Source organism: Gymnogyps californianus, chromosome 3, assembly GCF_018139145.2.
Source record: "Gymnogyps californianus isolate 813 chromosome 3, ASM1813914v2, whole genome shotgun sequence".
Lineage (NCBI taxonomy): Eukaryota > Metazoa > Chordata > Aves > Accipitriformes > Cathartidae > Gymnogyps > Gymnogyps californianus.
The window spans coordinates 26,504,905-26,520,470 of NC_059473.1; the positions used below are offsets into that span (position 1 = coordinate 26,504,905).

General features: G+C 41.4%; 1 protein-coding gene across 1 annotated transcript in view; it reads right to left on the reverse strand.

Annotated features, from left to right (window-relative positions):
• TRERF1 (transcriptional regulating factor 1) overlaps positions 1-15,566 on the reverse strand; it is a 102,126-nt gene that overhangs the window by 13,732 nt on the left and 72,828 nt on the right. The window contains 6 exon segments of the mRNA XM_050894779.1: positions 2,615-2,803; positions 3,748-3,898; positions 4,655-4,701; positions 5,322-6,547; positions 6,550-6,967; positions 15,100-15,197. Of these exon segments, the coding sequence (XP_050750736.1) occupies positions 2,615-2,803; positions 3,748-3,898; positions 4,655-4,701; positions 5,322-6,547; positions 6,550-6,700 (1,764 nt within the window). The 5' untranslated portion in view covers positions 6,701-6,967; positions 15,100-15,197.

The window sequence follows — 15,566 nt, forward strand, 5'->3', positions numbered from 1 at the left end:
GGAGATCTTCTTTAGGATAAACTTGGAAAGCAGAAGAAATTTTTTGACAGATAGGGTTACTCCAGAATGTCTGCATCATCTGGTAAATTCTACTACTACATAAAGTAAATTACTACAATGTATGTTTAGACAACATACATCTTTACACCACGGGTCATTCTTGAGAATCACATTCAGCCAATAAAAATCATGTTAAAGGAGCATTAGCACTGTCACCCTTTATCCCTTATGTTAATACATTCCAGCTTGTGGAAATGTTTTTTATTACAGGGGACCTGTCCTCTCTGTTAGATCACGGCTGTATCCTCTCCAACAGCTGTTGACATTTTTTCTCTCCAAAAAAAACCCTTAAGTTTTGGAAGAGTTTTCCTTTTGCAGGAAGAAATGCAGCTTTACAGAGAATTTTGTTGACAATGGACATTCAGAACAGTGTTAAGGGTGAGGGTTACCTGTAACCACAGACACAGTCCACCACAATGGTGAACATTTAATGTTCAAAAAGGAGAAAGGGGAAAAACCCCTAAACTCAAGGAAAAAAACAAACAAGCCAAAACCTTAAAAAAAACCCAGAAGGCCAGATCCAAATCTTTGATTAAGGGCTTATTTTGTTCTGCGTTTTAAACGTGAAAGAGCTGGTACTCCTTTCTCACTAGTGTAAAGCAAACTAACCAACCAAGACATCATCTTAGAAGTCCTATACACCTCCATCTCCTACACTGCTTCCCCTACAGCGTACCTTAGCCTCAGTGTGGTTATGCCAACACTACTTCCAAAAAAGATCACACTGAATATTAAAGGAGATCGTGATGTCCACGGACGCTCAACGCAGAATCACCCCAATACTTTTCTGAAACTCCACGAACTGATTCCCATTATCCAAGACTGAACGCATCCTTGTGGGCCCTGCTGCCACACCTTGATAGATCCACTCTGGGTAGATCCTGATGGACCTCACTTGACTGCTAGCTTCAGCTTACCGTCCTGTAGCCTTGATGAATATTTAGTTTCCTTCCACTGTTTGATTTTACTGACTCCATGAGCTTTGTGGGAGCTTTTCTGGACAGCTCAAAGCACAGTATAAATAAATGCAATACAGCTCCAGTTCTTTGGTATTAAAAAAAAAAAGTCTCCAATGGCACAATCTCTTTACAGAAGAAGAGGGAACCATAGATCTTTTGATCTTTGAACATTTCCAATGCTACTGCTTATATAAAAGATAGGAGCCAGAGAGGAAACTGTGCGAGTTTAGTTTGCTTGGGCAATAACAAAGACTACAAGCATAATTTTCAGTGAATGAATACGCATTTAGCCAAACACTGGCAGATTTAATCACAGTCACTTTACATACGTTGCAGAAATACACAAGCCCAAGCCACCTACTCTGATGTCTCTAGAGAAGATCTCCCACTCGGAGCTCAAGGATTCAGAAAAGACTGTCCCTTTTCTCTCCAGAAACTAGAAATAGAAAAGAAAAATTGTACTGCTGAGTTACAAGCTAAGTATTGTGAGATGCTGGCTTCCACAGTAAAGTGGAAGTTTATGTGTAAAATCTCTGTCTGAAAGGAATAGAGTAAAAGATTTTATATATATTTAAAATTAGTGGGTATGTCTGAGTGAAGGGTCAGGAGGGGGGTGATACATGAATATTATAAGGAGTCACCCACGATGGTATATGCTGTCCCCTTGTTTGGCCATCAGCCTCATGAGAAGGAAAAAAAAAATTCACAAGAGTATTTCTCTGCATTATACAGATAATACCATACAGTACTTATACTCCCCAGTAATCTCTCATCATGGTGTAGTCTGCAAGCATGGATTTGAAGGAACAAGCAGCATCTATTCCTACACTGGAACGTGAAATAAATACTGCTCGCTCCAGGACTCTTTCAGGAAAACAATAAAGAACATTCTCACATCTCATTCAAGTACTCATCAATTCCTCGTGCTGTCTGACAATTTCACTTCTATGAGCGAAATGAAAGCACTAAGCATAGCTATTTTTGCTATATCAGAATTCCCAGTGATTAACCCTTAGATCTGATGCATGCAGAGAGAAAGGGAAAAATGACTTCATTGCAAAACTCTGAGTCGGCAAGCTTCATATTGGCTTAGAGCACACACTGTAAGCACTGCACAGTGCCCTCCTATCTTCGGCTGAAATGAGAAGCACATATATCTGAGTTTAAAAAACAGGAAGAAATAAAACTGCTGAATTGAAGCAATAACATAAAAACAAAGCAGCCTGAAAAGGAAAACACAAAAATAGTAAAAAGGTACTAAATCCCTTTGTTCTAGTGGGATAAAAGAATACCACATTCCAATTTCAAATGATTTATTTTCAACTGAGGTCTTGATTCCCCAGCAAAGGGAAAATTAATATTTTCAAATGACTGAGTAAGAAATGCTATGATGCTACAGGCCTTTTTTGTTTATTAGGCATCATTAAGATTCCAGAAAATATTCTAAAATACAGACGTTTTAGCAAGTAGCAGCACTATAAGCAAAGGGATTTAACAAGCACAGCACAGTTAGTGGCAAGAAACGCAGCACTCACAGAGGATGAGCAGGGGTTGGCCACTTTTGGACTGCACGGTGGAGAGCAAGTCATCTTCACGAGAACGGGCATCTCATCATCTGACACAGAGTTGGCAGGCTTGTCTTTGACTGTGGCAGTGCTGGCAGAGGGCTGCGTGCTGGGCTCGGGTGACAGAAGCTTTACAGGGACAGACACTGGCATGACGATGGGCGCGAGGCTATCCACCTCTTTAGGCAGCAGCTGCTGTGGTGGTTTCTCTCCTTCATCCTGTACAGACAATTAAAGGCTTTCAGCCCGAGTGAGGGAGGGCTACTTCTGGATCGATACACTACGCAACGTATGCACCATGGCTGAAAAGAAGTGGCCAGGGTTACAAAACACACAACAGTGTTGCTTCTTGGACTCTTTATTTGCCTTGAACGAAGTTGGCAGATTACTTATGACTCCTACATAGGATTCAGCCTCGGTGACAAATAACCACATTAAGCATCTTTACAAGATAACTTGCAGGAGGGGAGATAAACACGTGCTCTTTTTATCACTATAAAGACAGAATTCTCCATCACCCACCTAAAAACAAAGACACAGATGGTGTAACTCTGGTAGCTCTTTGCCTTCCTGTGGTATTCCCTGTTAGGACAGAATTTCTAAAATATCGGGACAGAGAAAGACTGACTGACGGGGCAAGTTATTTTTATGCTGAACAATTCAAATCCACATTTTTGGTTTGGTATTTGTTGATACCTATAGAACTAAAACACTTGGGAAGAAAGCTGTCAAAGATTCAACAATCCTGCTCCTTCAATTAAAGCCTGGGAAGGCTTCCAATAAACATCCCTTAGTCATCCAAGTAGTCCAAATGAAAATAAGGAAGACTTGATGTTCCTGATATTTCTAATACAATAAACAAACATGAGGGCAAAAAAAAATTTAGACGCTCCTGACATGACTTTGTAGGGTGTTTTCGTAACGTGCAGAGAAACAGAGAGGGACAAACGCTGTTCTGTCCTCCACCACTGCCTCTGACTTTAAAGCAAGACTTCTGGCCTACAAACTAGCAGAATTATGTGCATTTCTACTTACACAGGGTGTAACATAACAAAACAGTGCTGAGAAGAACAAGTTTTGACAGCAAAGCAAAGCATGGCAAAGCAAGCAAACACTGACATGGAAAGGAGAGCGCCAAATACTGAAGTAAAAAGGACTGCTACCTGTTTGAAGTTAGGAGATGCTCTTACTCCTCCGTGTGACCTCATGTGACCATTTAGAGCAGGCAAACTCTTAAACTCCTTCAAGCATATTGAACACATTAGCTTGTTCTTTGCATCAGCTCTCTCAGGAAGTGTTTCTCTGTTCTGGCCACTATTTTTATTTTCATTTTTTTAGCATGGAACAGAAGAAGAGACATTAGTTTGGCATGTTCCCTTTGTTGCAGAGGAAGCTTTTTAGTCAAGGAAGTCAATAAAATTTTACAGCTAGATGGTTATGAAGCCACAAGTAAGCACGGGGTGAATGCTGTGGAATATGTGGGCAATAACGTAGATCAGCTGCTCCCAAGATGGGGATAAGGAAATTTTTGAGTGGGACACACTCATCAAAACACGGCCCTCGGTATGGAAAAGTCTGAGAACCCATGAGATCTATCAGGACAGACCTACATTTCCCCATTCATGACAGCAGTTAACAAGTACTTGGACATAATGCCCCTACTTATGGTAGACAACCGTGCTGGAGGACACCTCAGCCCTTCAGAGGCAGACCTTAAGAAAAACAGAAGATCCCTGCTGCCAAAGATACAAATCCAAACCACACATGTCCCTTCTCTTACAAATGCAACACAGAGCAAACTGCTCTCCTGCTTTTTTGTTTGGTTCCTTCCCCCTCCCCCCCCCCCTTCCTTTTTTTGAAAGACAAAGCATTTATTTGATTTTATTGCTGGGGGGCACAGTGGCAATCACACAAACTTAAATTCACAAAGCACAAAACTAAAGATGTTTCTAGAAGAGCAACAACTATTACCTACCCAGAGTGCACTCCCCTCCCTCTAAACTGCAGTGCTCCTTTGTATTTCTCATATTTAAATTAAAAAGACAAAAAACCCCAAACTTTTAAAAATACCTTTGTTCTGGGGACAGCGGCTGCAGTCTGCCATCTGACAGTTGCACCTGCTATCAAAGGAGGAGAGGGGAAAAGAGGGGAAAAAAGAGGAAAGAATTTTTCAGGAAATATTAATGCATAAATGACAGTCCTCACAGCATTATGTTTGCATTTTGCATATGACTTTACTAATATTAAAAGCCTCTGAGTTGAGAGCCTTACATGTCTCTACCAAACCAGTGCCTCTGTGAGTACAGCTAGTGCAAGTTTTCTTACACTCACCTGCTGTTTGAAGCCTTTGGTCTGACCCAGAAGTATTACTTTTGGCAACAGGGAGTTGACTAACTCTTCCTCAACAATCGAGCCCTCAGGTGTTGAAAAATTAGCAAGACCACTTTGTTGTAACTGGGTCCCTCCTCCCCAGAAACCAAGGCAGAACTTCCCAAAGCCTCTTGCGAGGGAAGCAGCAGCCCCGCAGCAGCAGTAGTTCTGTGCTGCCGCCAGCCTGGCCCGAAGCCAACCCAGTGATGTAGACAAAAGCCTGTTAACGCAGTTCTCCAAAACATCCCAGTGACGCCCACCGCTCACACCCTAACCTTCTGGCTCTCCTGCAACCGTTTCGTTTCCACGCCTTGCTACTCTTCTGCAACACAAGTTTGGCTGAGCACGGACCTAAAATATTACCTACCTGAGGCCATGTGGCACTGGGAGAATCTTGCTGAGAGCTTTTGTTGTTCAGATGAACTCCCGAGGGTGGCAAAAGAGTTCGATGAGGGACAGCATTACCTACAGAATTAATCTCCTGCCGTGTGAGATCCTCCGTGGTCTCTGGTGGAGTGAGGCCAATGTGGGAGTTCAGAGACGGAGCTCTGCTCTCACTCAGGTATTGCTTCTGCTGATCTTGCTGCTGCTGCTGCAGTAAACTCTGCGGGTACAAGTGCCTGTACTGTTCATGGGGATCTTGGTAGCAATACTGAGGCACTGCTCCCAACTGGATAAGCTGCACAGGGTGACTTGGATCCTGAGAGTACTGGTGTGGTTCATGCATAGTCTTTGGATCGGGTTCCCTGTGATATGGAGGAAGCGGCAATTGCATCTGTTGCTGCTGTTGCTGTAACTGCTGCATGACAGGTTGCGTTTGGTAATACTGAGCTATTTGCATTGGACACTGCCGCTGCTGCTGCTGCTGAGTTGGCTGTTGCTGCTGGATCTCCTGTATCGAGAGCCGCTGATGTCCCTGCTGCGGCTGAGCGTAGTATTGAGTCTGCTGCAAGTGCTGCATCTGTTGCTGTAAGAGCTGCTGGGACTGCATTTGCTGAACGTGCGTCTGTCCTTGCTGAAACGCAGAATGCATCTGCATTTGCGATAAATGCTGCTGGTAGTCGTAGTACAACTGTTGGGGCTGCATGACTTGCATTTGTTGCTTTTGCTGTGTGCTTGCAAAATTCTGGTGTGTTTGCTGTGGCAGTGGTTGATATCTTTGTACACTGGAAGTTACAGGCTGTTGCTCAACCGCTGGCTTCTGGGACAGCAGCTGCCTGAGCGCACTGTCACCAGAACTATCCACCATCGAAGACTCGGTGTGCAAAACCTGAGCCATGTTGTTGACTTGAATTCTCAGATTTTGGTTAGCAAACACTTGTGTAAAGGAGTCCAATTTATGCAGGACCCCACTGGTAATTTTTTGCGATCGATTTTCACTGGGTTGAGAGTAAGAATATTGGTATCCATCGTGGGACTCCCCCTGCCCGAGGGGGCTCCACATTGCGCTTTGATTATTCAAATTGTTCCTCACTGGGACATGGTTTCCTGAGCCAGAATGTGTCCAACTGGTTTGTCGAGATGTATCCATTGACCCAAGACTTTTTGAACCTACAGGCAAAGCTATACTGTCTCTTGAATCTTGGGGAAACTGGGGGAGAGAGGGGACGCCTGGGGAGCATCCATAACAGATGTCCCATAGCTGTGATTTAGAGATGGAAGGGAGTTCATTTGGTGTTGTTGGTAGTACAAGTTCTCATTGCTGTTGGCAGTATGGTTAGTTTTATACAATTGCTGGTCCCCCATTTTTGGTCACTTCTGTTCCAAACTTACAGGCACGCGAACCATTGAAATCTCTATGAACCCTGAGATAGCTGAGTGAGGGGAAGGGAGGGGAGGGGAAAAGAAGCTAGAATTACTTATAATTCAGCATGTCCATGTGCATCACAAGGACTAAGATTTCCTCCAGTCTGTTCGCAATTCCAATCTCAGACTCGACGTTGCTTCACATCTTCAATAAATGGACCACAGCACAAATCCTACACAGATCAATAGGTTCAGTATGCCAGGCACCTGTGGAGTAAGAAAAAGACAAGGTAAGTGCTGGCTCTCTGCATAAACTGTTATTGTTATTGCCTCAAAGGAAATGGTAAAATCTCCTAGTTTGAAATACATAATCAGATGCAAAATTGTAGCAGCTGGGCTATTCCAGAGCAGTTACATTACTTTATCTCATCCCATTATCCTGCCTCTTCTCTAGTGCTCTGATAAAATCATTCTTCCAAACCAATAAAGGCTTATTCTTCAAAACTGTTTTTTCCCCTAAAGTATATGAACATTCAAGCAGTTTTAAGCTGGCCACATACTGCTCTCTCATGACTAGTTTTAGCCAGGCAGTTGACTATCAAGCCAACTCACCTTCCTAGTGTTACAGCCTTCTTTTCAGAAGCAACACACCCATTTTATAACACAAAATCGAGTACTGCGGACACCACGGGTGCCTCCACAAAGGCCTGAAAAGGCAGGTAAAAGAAAACCATGGCTGTGAACAAAGCTGACCATACTCAGATATCAGCATCTAAATGGACATACAGAAAAGTTAATCGCAATCTGGGATTTGCACAGAGCTTTCCACAGCTTCTCACAACTTCTACGGTATCTACAGGAGGTGTCCAGTGGTGGTATGCAAATAGTGCATCACTGAAGAATAAGATGCAACACTAATGCTCATTGCGGTGACAATTAAAAAAAACCAACAACAAAACAAAAACCCCACAAGCATAGTTACCCAACTGCACCTGTGCATGTAAATTTGTTTGCTACATTTATGTGGAATCTGATTAATGCTAAGACCAAACCAGTCCATGGAAATCTTTTCTGATCACTCACCTTACATTGGGAGCGCTGAACTCCAACTTCTGTTCTACCCTCTCACCCTTCTGTCTTTGGTTTGCATTATTTTAACAGACTAATTTATATTGAATGCAACCTTTTATCATTTTTACTGTAGAAACTGTAATTCAAAGTAACACTTTACAGATGTCTGTACTGTTTTCAACAAATAAAACAAAATACATAGGCACATTATAGGGTTGTTTTACTATTCCACAGTATGAAACAATCACTGTGTCTACAATCACACACATGCACAGAGGTACAGTATGCCTATGCACACACAAATACATTTTAACATAAAAGTTGATTATGAACTTTAACAAAAGCACAAAAATATTAGACCACCACCTTAACTCTGCCTCCTTCACATCTGCCTTTCTAAACGTAATGCTTTCCCACCAAAGACTCCTGAGTACTGATGTCCTTACCTTTTTTAACTTAGGAGAATCCTTGATCTAGATGGATAAGTCACTGATGGATAAAATTTTAACCATTGCCAGATGCATATTAACGAGGTCTGTGCTAGCAACAGCAAATAAGGGTAATACATAGCTGCAGGCAGAAAAAAACCTTTTCCGTTCTAGCATAATGTATGACAGAAAACCATAGCTCCCAATGAAGAGAGCTTTCAGTGTGTACAGTTTTTGTGTAAACCATCTGCAGCCATTAGCATGTAACATTTTCACATGACAAATAATGGCTGAGAATAATTGCAAGTTTATTTCCCCTTTCCAGAAATACACATTGCTTCATAGTTTCTCTGAACACACTCCCTTCCAGATTTTTATAGATGCACAATTAAAAAAAGATAGGAGTCAACAATGAATGGTCAGGCTGCCAACAAGATTTTTCAGCCACAACCCAACTTCAAAGACTTCCTATTAAAAATTATGAAGGGAAACTAAACAAAGCCTCCACAAAACATTCAAAGGGCATAAAAATAACCACTGTGTGATATTTCACACTGAAAGGCCATCAACTTTTAGAGGAAGAGAGGGATCCTACACAGGAACATGCATCTCCCCTTATGCCTGCCGAGTTAAGAAAGCTCAGCTGAGATGCTCTGAACACATCTTCCCATGAAAACAGGGCACTATTGGATCTCTCAATACACCTTTTGTATAGGAGGTGTGTCCCATTTCACCTATTAACAGTGTTGCAATTTACACCAAATTCCTTGGGTTTGGCCCTTCTTTTTAAAGTTTGAAGTGACAAGTATTAGTCAAAGGACAAGAAATAACAGTGATACAAACCAGTGAGCGAGAATAAATGTCTCCAGGAGACAATTAAAAGACCACAAGAATTTCAGGAGTAAGGACAGTAAGAGCACTTATTCTTAAGGCAGCAAACAACATCATTTTGGTATAAAAATGAATCAAGCGGCCAGCCAGGCCCCTGAGCCCCTACTCTTCCCACAAGCAGGAGCACCACGGTGGCAGATGCTACTACCTGTACCAGCAGCCACAGCTAGTTTTGTGGTCACCAGAGAAAATGTCAGCCCTTGGGCATGCACCAAATTCCACTTACTGCACCTTTTCACCTGGGTGTTACCTGTCACAGTTCTCAGGGTACTGGAAAACAGTCAAGAAGGTTTTATATCTGAGGCATTAGCACAAACTTCTCTCTTGCCCTCTCTCAGAAGGGGGGGGGGGGGGGGGGGAAATGCTCATAGAAATTTCCTCTCCAGCAGCCCCAGCATCCTCAACTCACCTCCAGTTTGGGAGGTGGGACATACTGCTGTCTGTTAGGTAGATTACAGTTATCACCACAGTTACACAGAAACATTTGTAAAAACCTGAAAAAATTGTAATGGAATATTATATTAAAATACCAATCAAGTCACGAAAGGACTGGAAAGTTCAGTCATCATGAGAATCACATTTGAAAAAATTTGAATTGTTTTCAATATCCAACACCCCCCCCCCCCCCCCCAAAAAAAAAAAAAAAAAGATTAAAACATTCCTTTCAAAAGCATCACTGATCTGGAGGGAGAAAAGTGCAAATGTTTAAAAAGAATTGTTATTCTACCTTCAGGTAACAGAAAAAAAAACAAATAGGCACATCGATGAAAGCATAATCAGCAATAAACCAGTCTCTTAGATATCAGATTTTTTTTTAGTACTTGAACAGGCTTAAATTCAAGGGCTTGATGCTGTATACACTGAGCATTTGCTATCAGCTTTAACAAAATGCTAACAGTATACATTTCGTGGCGGATTAAAATCTAACAGTATTTCAGTGCTATACCCATCATTAAGGCTTTAGGGGCACAAAGTCTCTGGCCAACTGAGAAGCCATTGGCAGCATACTGAATGATTTCTATTTCTGTCAATGATAGTAAGAAAAAGGTGCTTTTTCTCCTTTTTGTTTAGCACTCATGCCTAAACACCCATCACTGCAATTTATCACAACAACTCTTAACTACTAAATGGTTAAATCAAACAACTAAAGGCAGCAGGAGTTTTAAAGCAACAATGGTCCTGCAGTTCTGTGTTTCTTCTCTTCCCAACAGTCACTTATGCTACTTAACCTATTACATTTCTGACATTACAGATATATCCCAATTACGCAATCATTACAAAGAAACATGAAAACAAATGCAAAAGGACAGAAACATTTCTGTAGACTGCCTAGAAATAGAAATACCCTACTTAAGTTTATGGATGGAATCTGGACTCAAACTAATGGGAGTTCAATTGATTTCAACAGAGACAAGGTTTCACTCCAACTCTTTTCTCATCATTTCAGCATGGTCCCCTGCAACTTGCACAGCTCCATTCTCCAGACTGAAAGCCAGGGACATGCCAAGCTGGCTGAAATGCCTTTACACACTCCAACTGTCTGCCCTTTTTAAACGCAAGCAACTGTAAGGCAATACAAGTAGTAGTCTCTCCTGGAAGCATGCCATAACTTAATTCTGGTAAACATGACATGGATGAATATTCCAGCATTATCAATCTTCAATAAAGGTGATCTGATTTTCCTCCTTCATAAACTATATCACTGGAGAGTCAGAAGAACTTAGAGAAGATGACAGGCAGAGAAATATCAAGGAGATGGTAGTTATAACATAAAAAATCCACTCCCAGCTCCATCACACACCACAGAAGCTGAAACCTGCAGAATTTTTCAACTCTAGTAAACAACACATCAAGCCACAGTCCCACTATCAAACTATCCACATGAATTTCAGAGCAAGACATCCACTTCAAATAAGTCAGTGCATGAGTTGGGCTGGGTGTGGGCTGCAAAACCAGGACTGAATGCTAGCCAGTGCCGGTTTCAGAACTGAGTTAATGGAGAGGGATGACAAGACTCTAGGAGAGCAGATGCTGAAAGAAGCAGACTCATTAAAAGGCCATAAAGTTATTATAGCACTGATATAAGCCGTCTCAGTAGGTTGCATGGCTGTGTATCAAAAGGGAATTGGATCCTATGGTTTGTCCAACTTATTTCAAGTTTTTCAGCTGTCACTTCAAGCAAAAATCTACATGCTTTTATAGATTAATTACTAGTTAGCCTGAAAAAAGAGGACTAGATAAGATGGCAGATGCAAAAAAGACCTCCATGTTCAACCAGCTTCTGCAGGACCGAGCACCTGCTGCTACTCACAAGCAACAGTATCAGCAGATGCTCATTTGCTGGGGCACCATCCCTCCTCATGTCCCTCCCTCTGGGACGGTAACACATCAGTTAAAGCAAATTTAACCACCACTCTTAGCAGTCTAAACTGTTTTTTATAACACTTAACTCAATGCATGCCTGCTTACAGAAATGTGTCATTGCTATGTGTTCTCCCAACACTGTAGACATGTTTTAATCGTGCCTTACCGCTCTTCAGTCGCACAGGCTGAGACAGGGCTTTCTCAAGTGGCTGTCTTTTTGCTATTAGAATATAAGCTTCATTTTTAACTGTGGATAAGATCAAATCCAAAAACAGAAGTTCTCTGTTCCCTTCCTTCCTTTCAATTTTTCCCCCCACTTAGCTTCAACAGAAACAAAACAGGATTTATCTTATTCAATTTTCAGCCTTTTTTATAAGAATATTTTTATTGGCCTGTCTTGTTATTCAGAACTGTGAGATCTTCTGCTAAGCTATTCCTAAATCAAGACAGCCATCATTCACATCATTTTGCTCTCCGATTTCCTTTAGGATAGACACAGGAATATACAGCAGTTCCTTCCCTGATAGCCTCCATTCTGCTAACACTGATGCTACCAGCAGCCCCTGCCACGCGGGCTGACTAATCCAGCCTTTAAGCGATAGCACAGATAGGCACGATTTTCAGCGGGGCACTACCGATATACAACCACCACTAAGAACCCACCGAGAAGAGCAACTTTAAAAACCAAGAGAGCACTACCTAAGAACGGACGCACCTGCATTACTCAAACCCAGCTCTCAGGAGCAAAGCTGGCACTACCCCTACATCTTCAGATATGACAACTGCAGTAATGCTAGATGGCTGAGCAGCACAGAATTGGGAGAGGAAAAGTGGCATATTTCAGAGACCCCTGTGCTCTTGCAGACTGTTTAGATACCAGGTTTGCCTCCGTAACTCTTCATGTAGCCACAGTTCAAGCCCCAGCTCCATTTTTTTTTGGCACAGGAAATAAGCACATGAAGAAAGCAGCACAGTACTGAAACAGAATGAATAATTTCTAACGCCAAGCAAGGTGGTTGGGTGAACTAGCAGAGAGAAAAGGGGAAAGAGAGGTGAGAAGATAACAACTCAAAGATCTGGTTTTTTTTTAAGTATCTATACAAACCCTGAAGACATCTGATATAGCAATAAAGAGAGGCAGAGACTGAAAACAAGGGTCAAAAGGTATCAGGATCATGGCTATTTTGGTCAGAACAAACATTGAAATAGCAATATGGATTTCAAGGACCAACAATAATTTTCTGTAGCTATCTCAAGGACAAATGCTTATATGGCTGAAAACCTTTTCATCCCAATCCTGGATACAACGGCTTGTATGTTTTCTACTGCACTTTAATTTTGGCTTTCTTTGAATAGCAGAGGTCTCAAATCCACACCCATATCTGCATACAAACCCCAAGGTTGGTGGTGTTAGGCAAAACCAACAACAAAAACCCCACTTCAGTATATGAGGACATAAGCAAATAAAATAATTGCAAAAGTGAAAAGAGGATGGAAAGGAAGCAAAATATTTAGTGCACTGATTTTACAGCAAGCGTAGTAAGAAAGCTATACACTCTTAAAATGGAAGGGGAAAAACAGATTAGCTGCTTTTTAATATTAATGCTGGTAATTCTTCAACAGTTGCACAAATCCTTCAAAAATTATCATTCCCTTTTCAGCTGAGCTCCTTCTGCAGTGCAGTTGGAAGGCTGCTGAGTCTCATGTGGCTGCTCATTTAAGCTGTTCCCATTTCCACTCTTAAGAGAGACTAGAATGTCCTAATTCAGTTTAATAAAGAACACATTGGACTTGGGGGAGGGGAGAGCAAAGATGGCACTGGGAGGGGAACTGAGCAATTTTTCTACTTCAATGAAGTTAAAAAAAAAAAGGCAACAAAAAAACAACAGCAAAAACAACAGTTGATCATCTCAGGAAAGCCTCTAGAAAAAGGGGGAGGAGAAAGGAAGACAAACAAGCAGAAACGTTTTCCTCTCCTTTTGATCTAAGTTAAAGTAGAAAACACATTCTGAGGCACTGGTAATTTAATGAAAACTTTTTTTCCCCCAAACTAACAGAATTCTGGTTATTCAAGAAGAGGAGGCTGATTTCTAAATAAAGCCATTAACTCAATTTAGTTTAAGGGAGATACAGTTCCATGAGTCCCAAAGAAACGAAGAAGATTGCTTCAACAAATCTGATTATCTTTGCTGTCAGTAAATTGGCGTTGCAGTTTCAAGGTACTTTGAAGGGTCTGGAGAACTGCGACTGAAGCAGGTATCACATTACTTCATAAAAATGGCAAATATAAAATGATGTGATCTCCTCACAATACTGATTAAAAATAAAATACAAACCTTGACTAAGGCCAGAAGGGCACTTGAATTGCATATTCCATGACTAGGAGACTAAAAAGCGTACGGAAGACAGCATTAATTAAAGGGGCTGATCACCTGATAAACACAATGATTTTTCTAATATTCACCAACACATTACTGCATATTTGATCAAGGCTGAAGCTGTCTATGAAACTTGATTTGAAATCTCTTCAGCCAATCTGGGTTTACCGACTGCTTAGATGAAATAAATTGTAGTACCTTCTGCTGAGTCCTACATCAAGGGCAATACTCTCAAATGCTTCCTGGAAAATAAACATGTCCTATTATCAAAATTGCCCTCCATTTCATATTTTAGTTTACTTCTATTACTGAACTGAGTGACTTGTTTTTTCCCAGCAAGATCCTGGTTCTGCAGACATGACAAGACCCCAGCATGAAGATCTTAGGACAGAGAGTTTAGACCTTGTCCACTTATCATATGTGGCTATGTTACAACCTCTGGTCACCGGTGCTGATTTGGGGGAGAAGGGGAAATTTTTATGCCTTTCCACTCAAACATCAATCCATTGGCTGCGTTGTGACCACAGCCATGATAAGCATACAATTTTAGTATAAGGCGAGCATCCTTATAATGCACTTAACCCGTTTCTTCCTGACCTCTACAGTGTTTATGCTCTGAAGCTTGTAATGTGATTGCCTTTTTCTGTAACTTTAAACGCTGTGAAACAGTCAGAGAACATATGCTAGGATTTGCAAAAACAGGCAACAAGGAAACATCCTGAGACAGATAAACAATTAAAAAAATCAGGCAGAAGTAGTAGTATGTGGAAAATAGCATATGGCTAAGCTTTCAGTAGGGAGGGAACAGCTATTCTGAGCCCAGTGTCTCCCCCAAAAGAGACAGTTCTCAGAAATGCAGCTGAAGGACCCTCTGAAAAGTCAACCCCTCTAAAATACATCATGTTGCTACCTAGCAGTGGAGCCAACTAAAATCCAGTGGCTATTCAGAACTGACTACCATGGCTGCTTCCCCCCCCCCCCCCCAATTAAGGTAACGTCCATTTTGCTTGTATGAGACAATATAGCCAAGGTAGTCCTTTGAGAAAGATTTAAATGTGTGGGGATCTCCTGTGTCATACATACTGTGGTATATAAAATAATGTTTTACAGGACACAAAGCCAACACACAACTAGTCATATTTAAGAAGTCCATCAATAAAGCCACAGAGAGTCAGAAGCCCAAATTTTGGAAAACAGTCAAAAAGCATTGAGCCTCATTAAACAAGCCAGCCTCATAAAAAGTGGACATACGATGCTGCAACATTACCTGATTTTTGAGGATTTGTGAGACTCCTATATCTTGCTGTGCTGTCTTTGCCATAACATTTCATGCTGCTTTCATTCTGTGATCTCAAAGTGGTGTATCTAAACATAAAGCAAAAGAATGGAAGTTAGTTTTCCCCCCCCACGTGATTATCTTATAAAGTATCACCAGCTTGCCCCACACCATGAGCAGACCTGCAAGAATGAGCTTCCTATTGTAACACAACCAAATACTAACTTCTATTCAATATAGTATCTCCATGCTACTCTGTTCTTCAAGTCACTATTGTAGAGGACATCTATCAGCACTATAACTCTCTCAAAGAACAACCAAGAACTTCTTTCCTGTATCAGTAGTGAGAGACTGCTTCATTGTCAAATCTCTGGGATTGATACATCCACGGTCCTTCAAATTACAGACTGAAATACGAGTAAATTAATCTTTTCTTCTTAGCCAGCTTGGCGCTTACT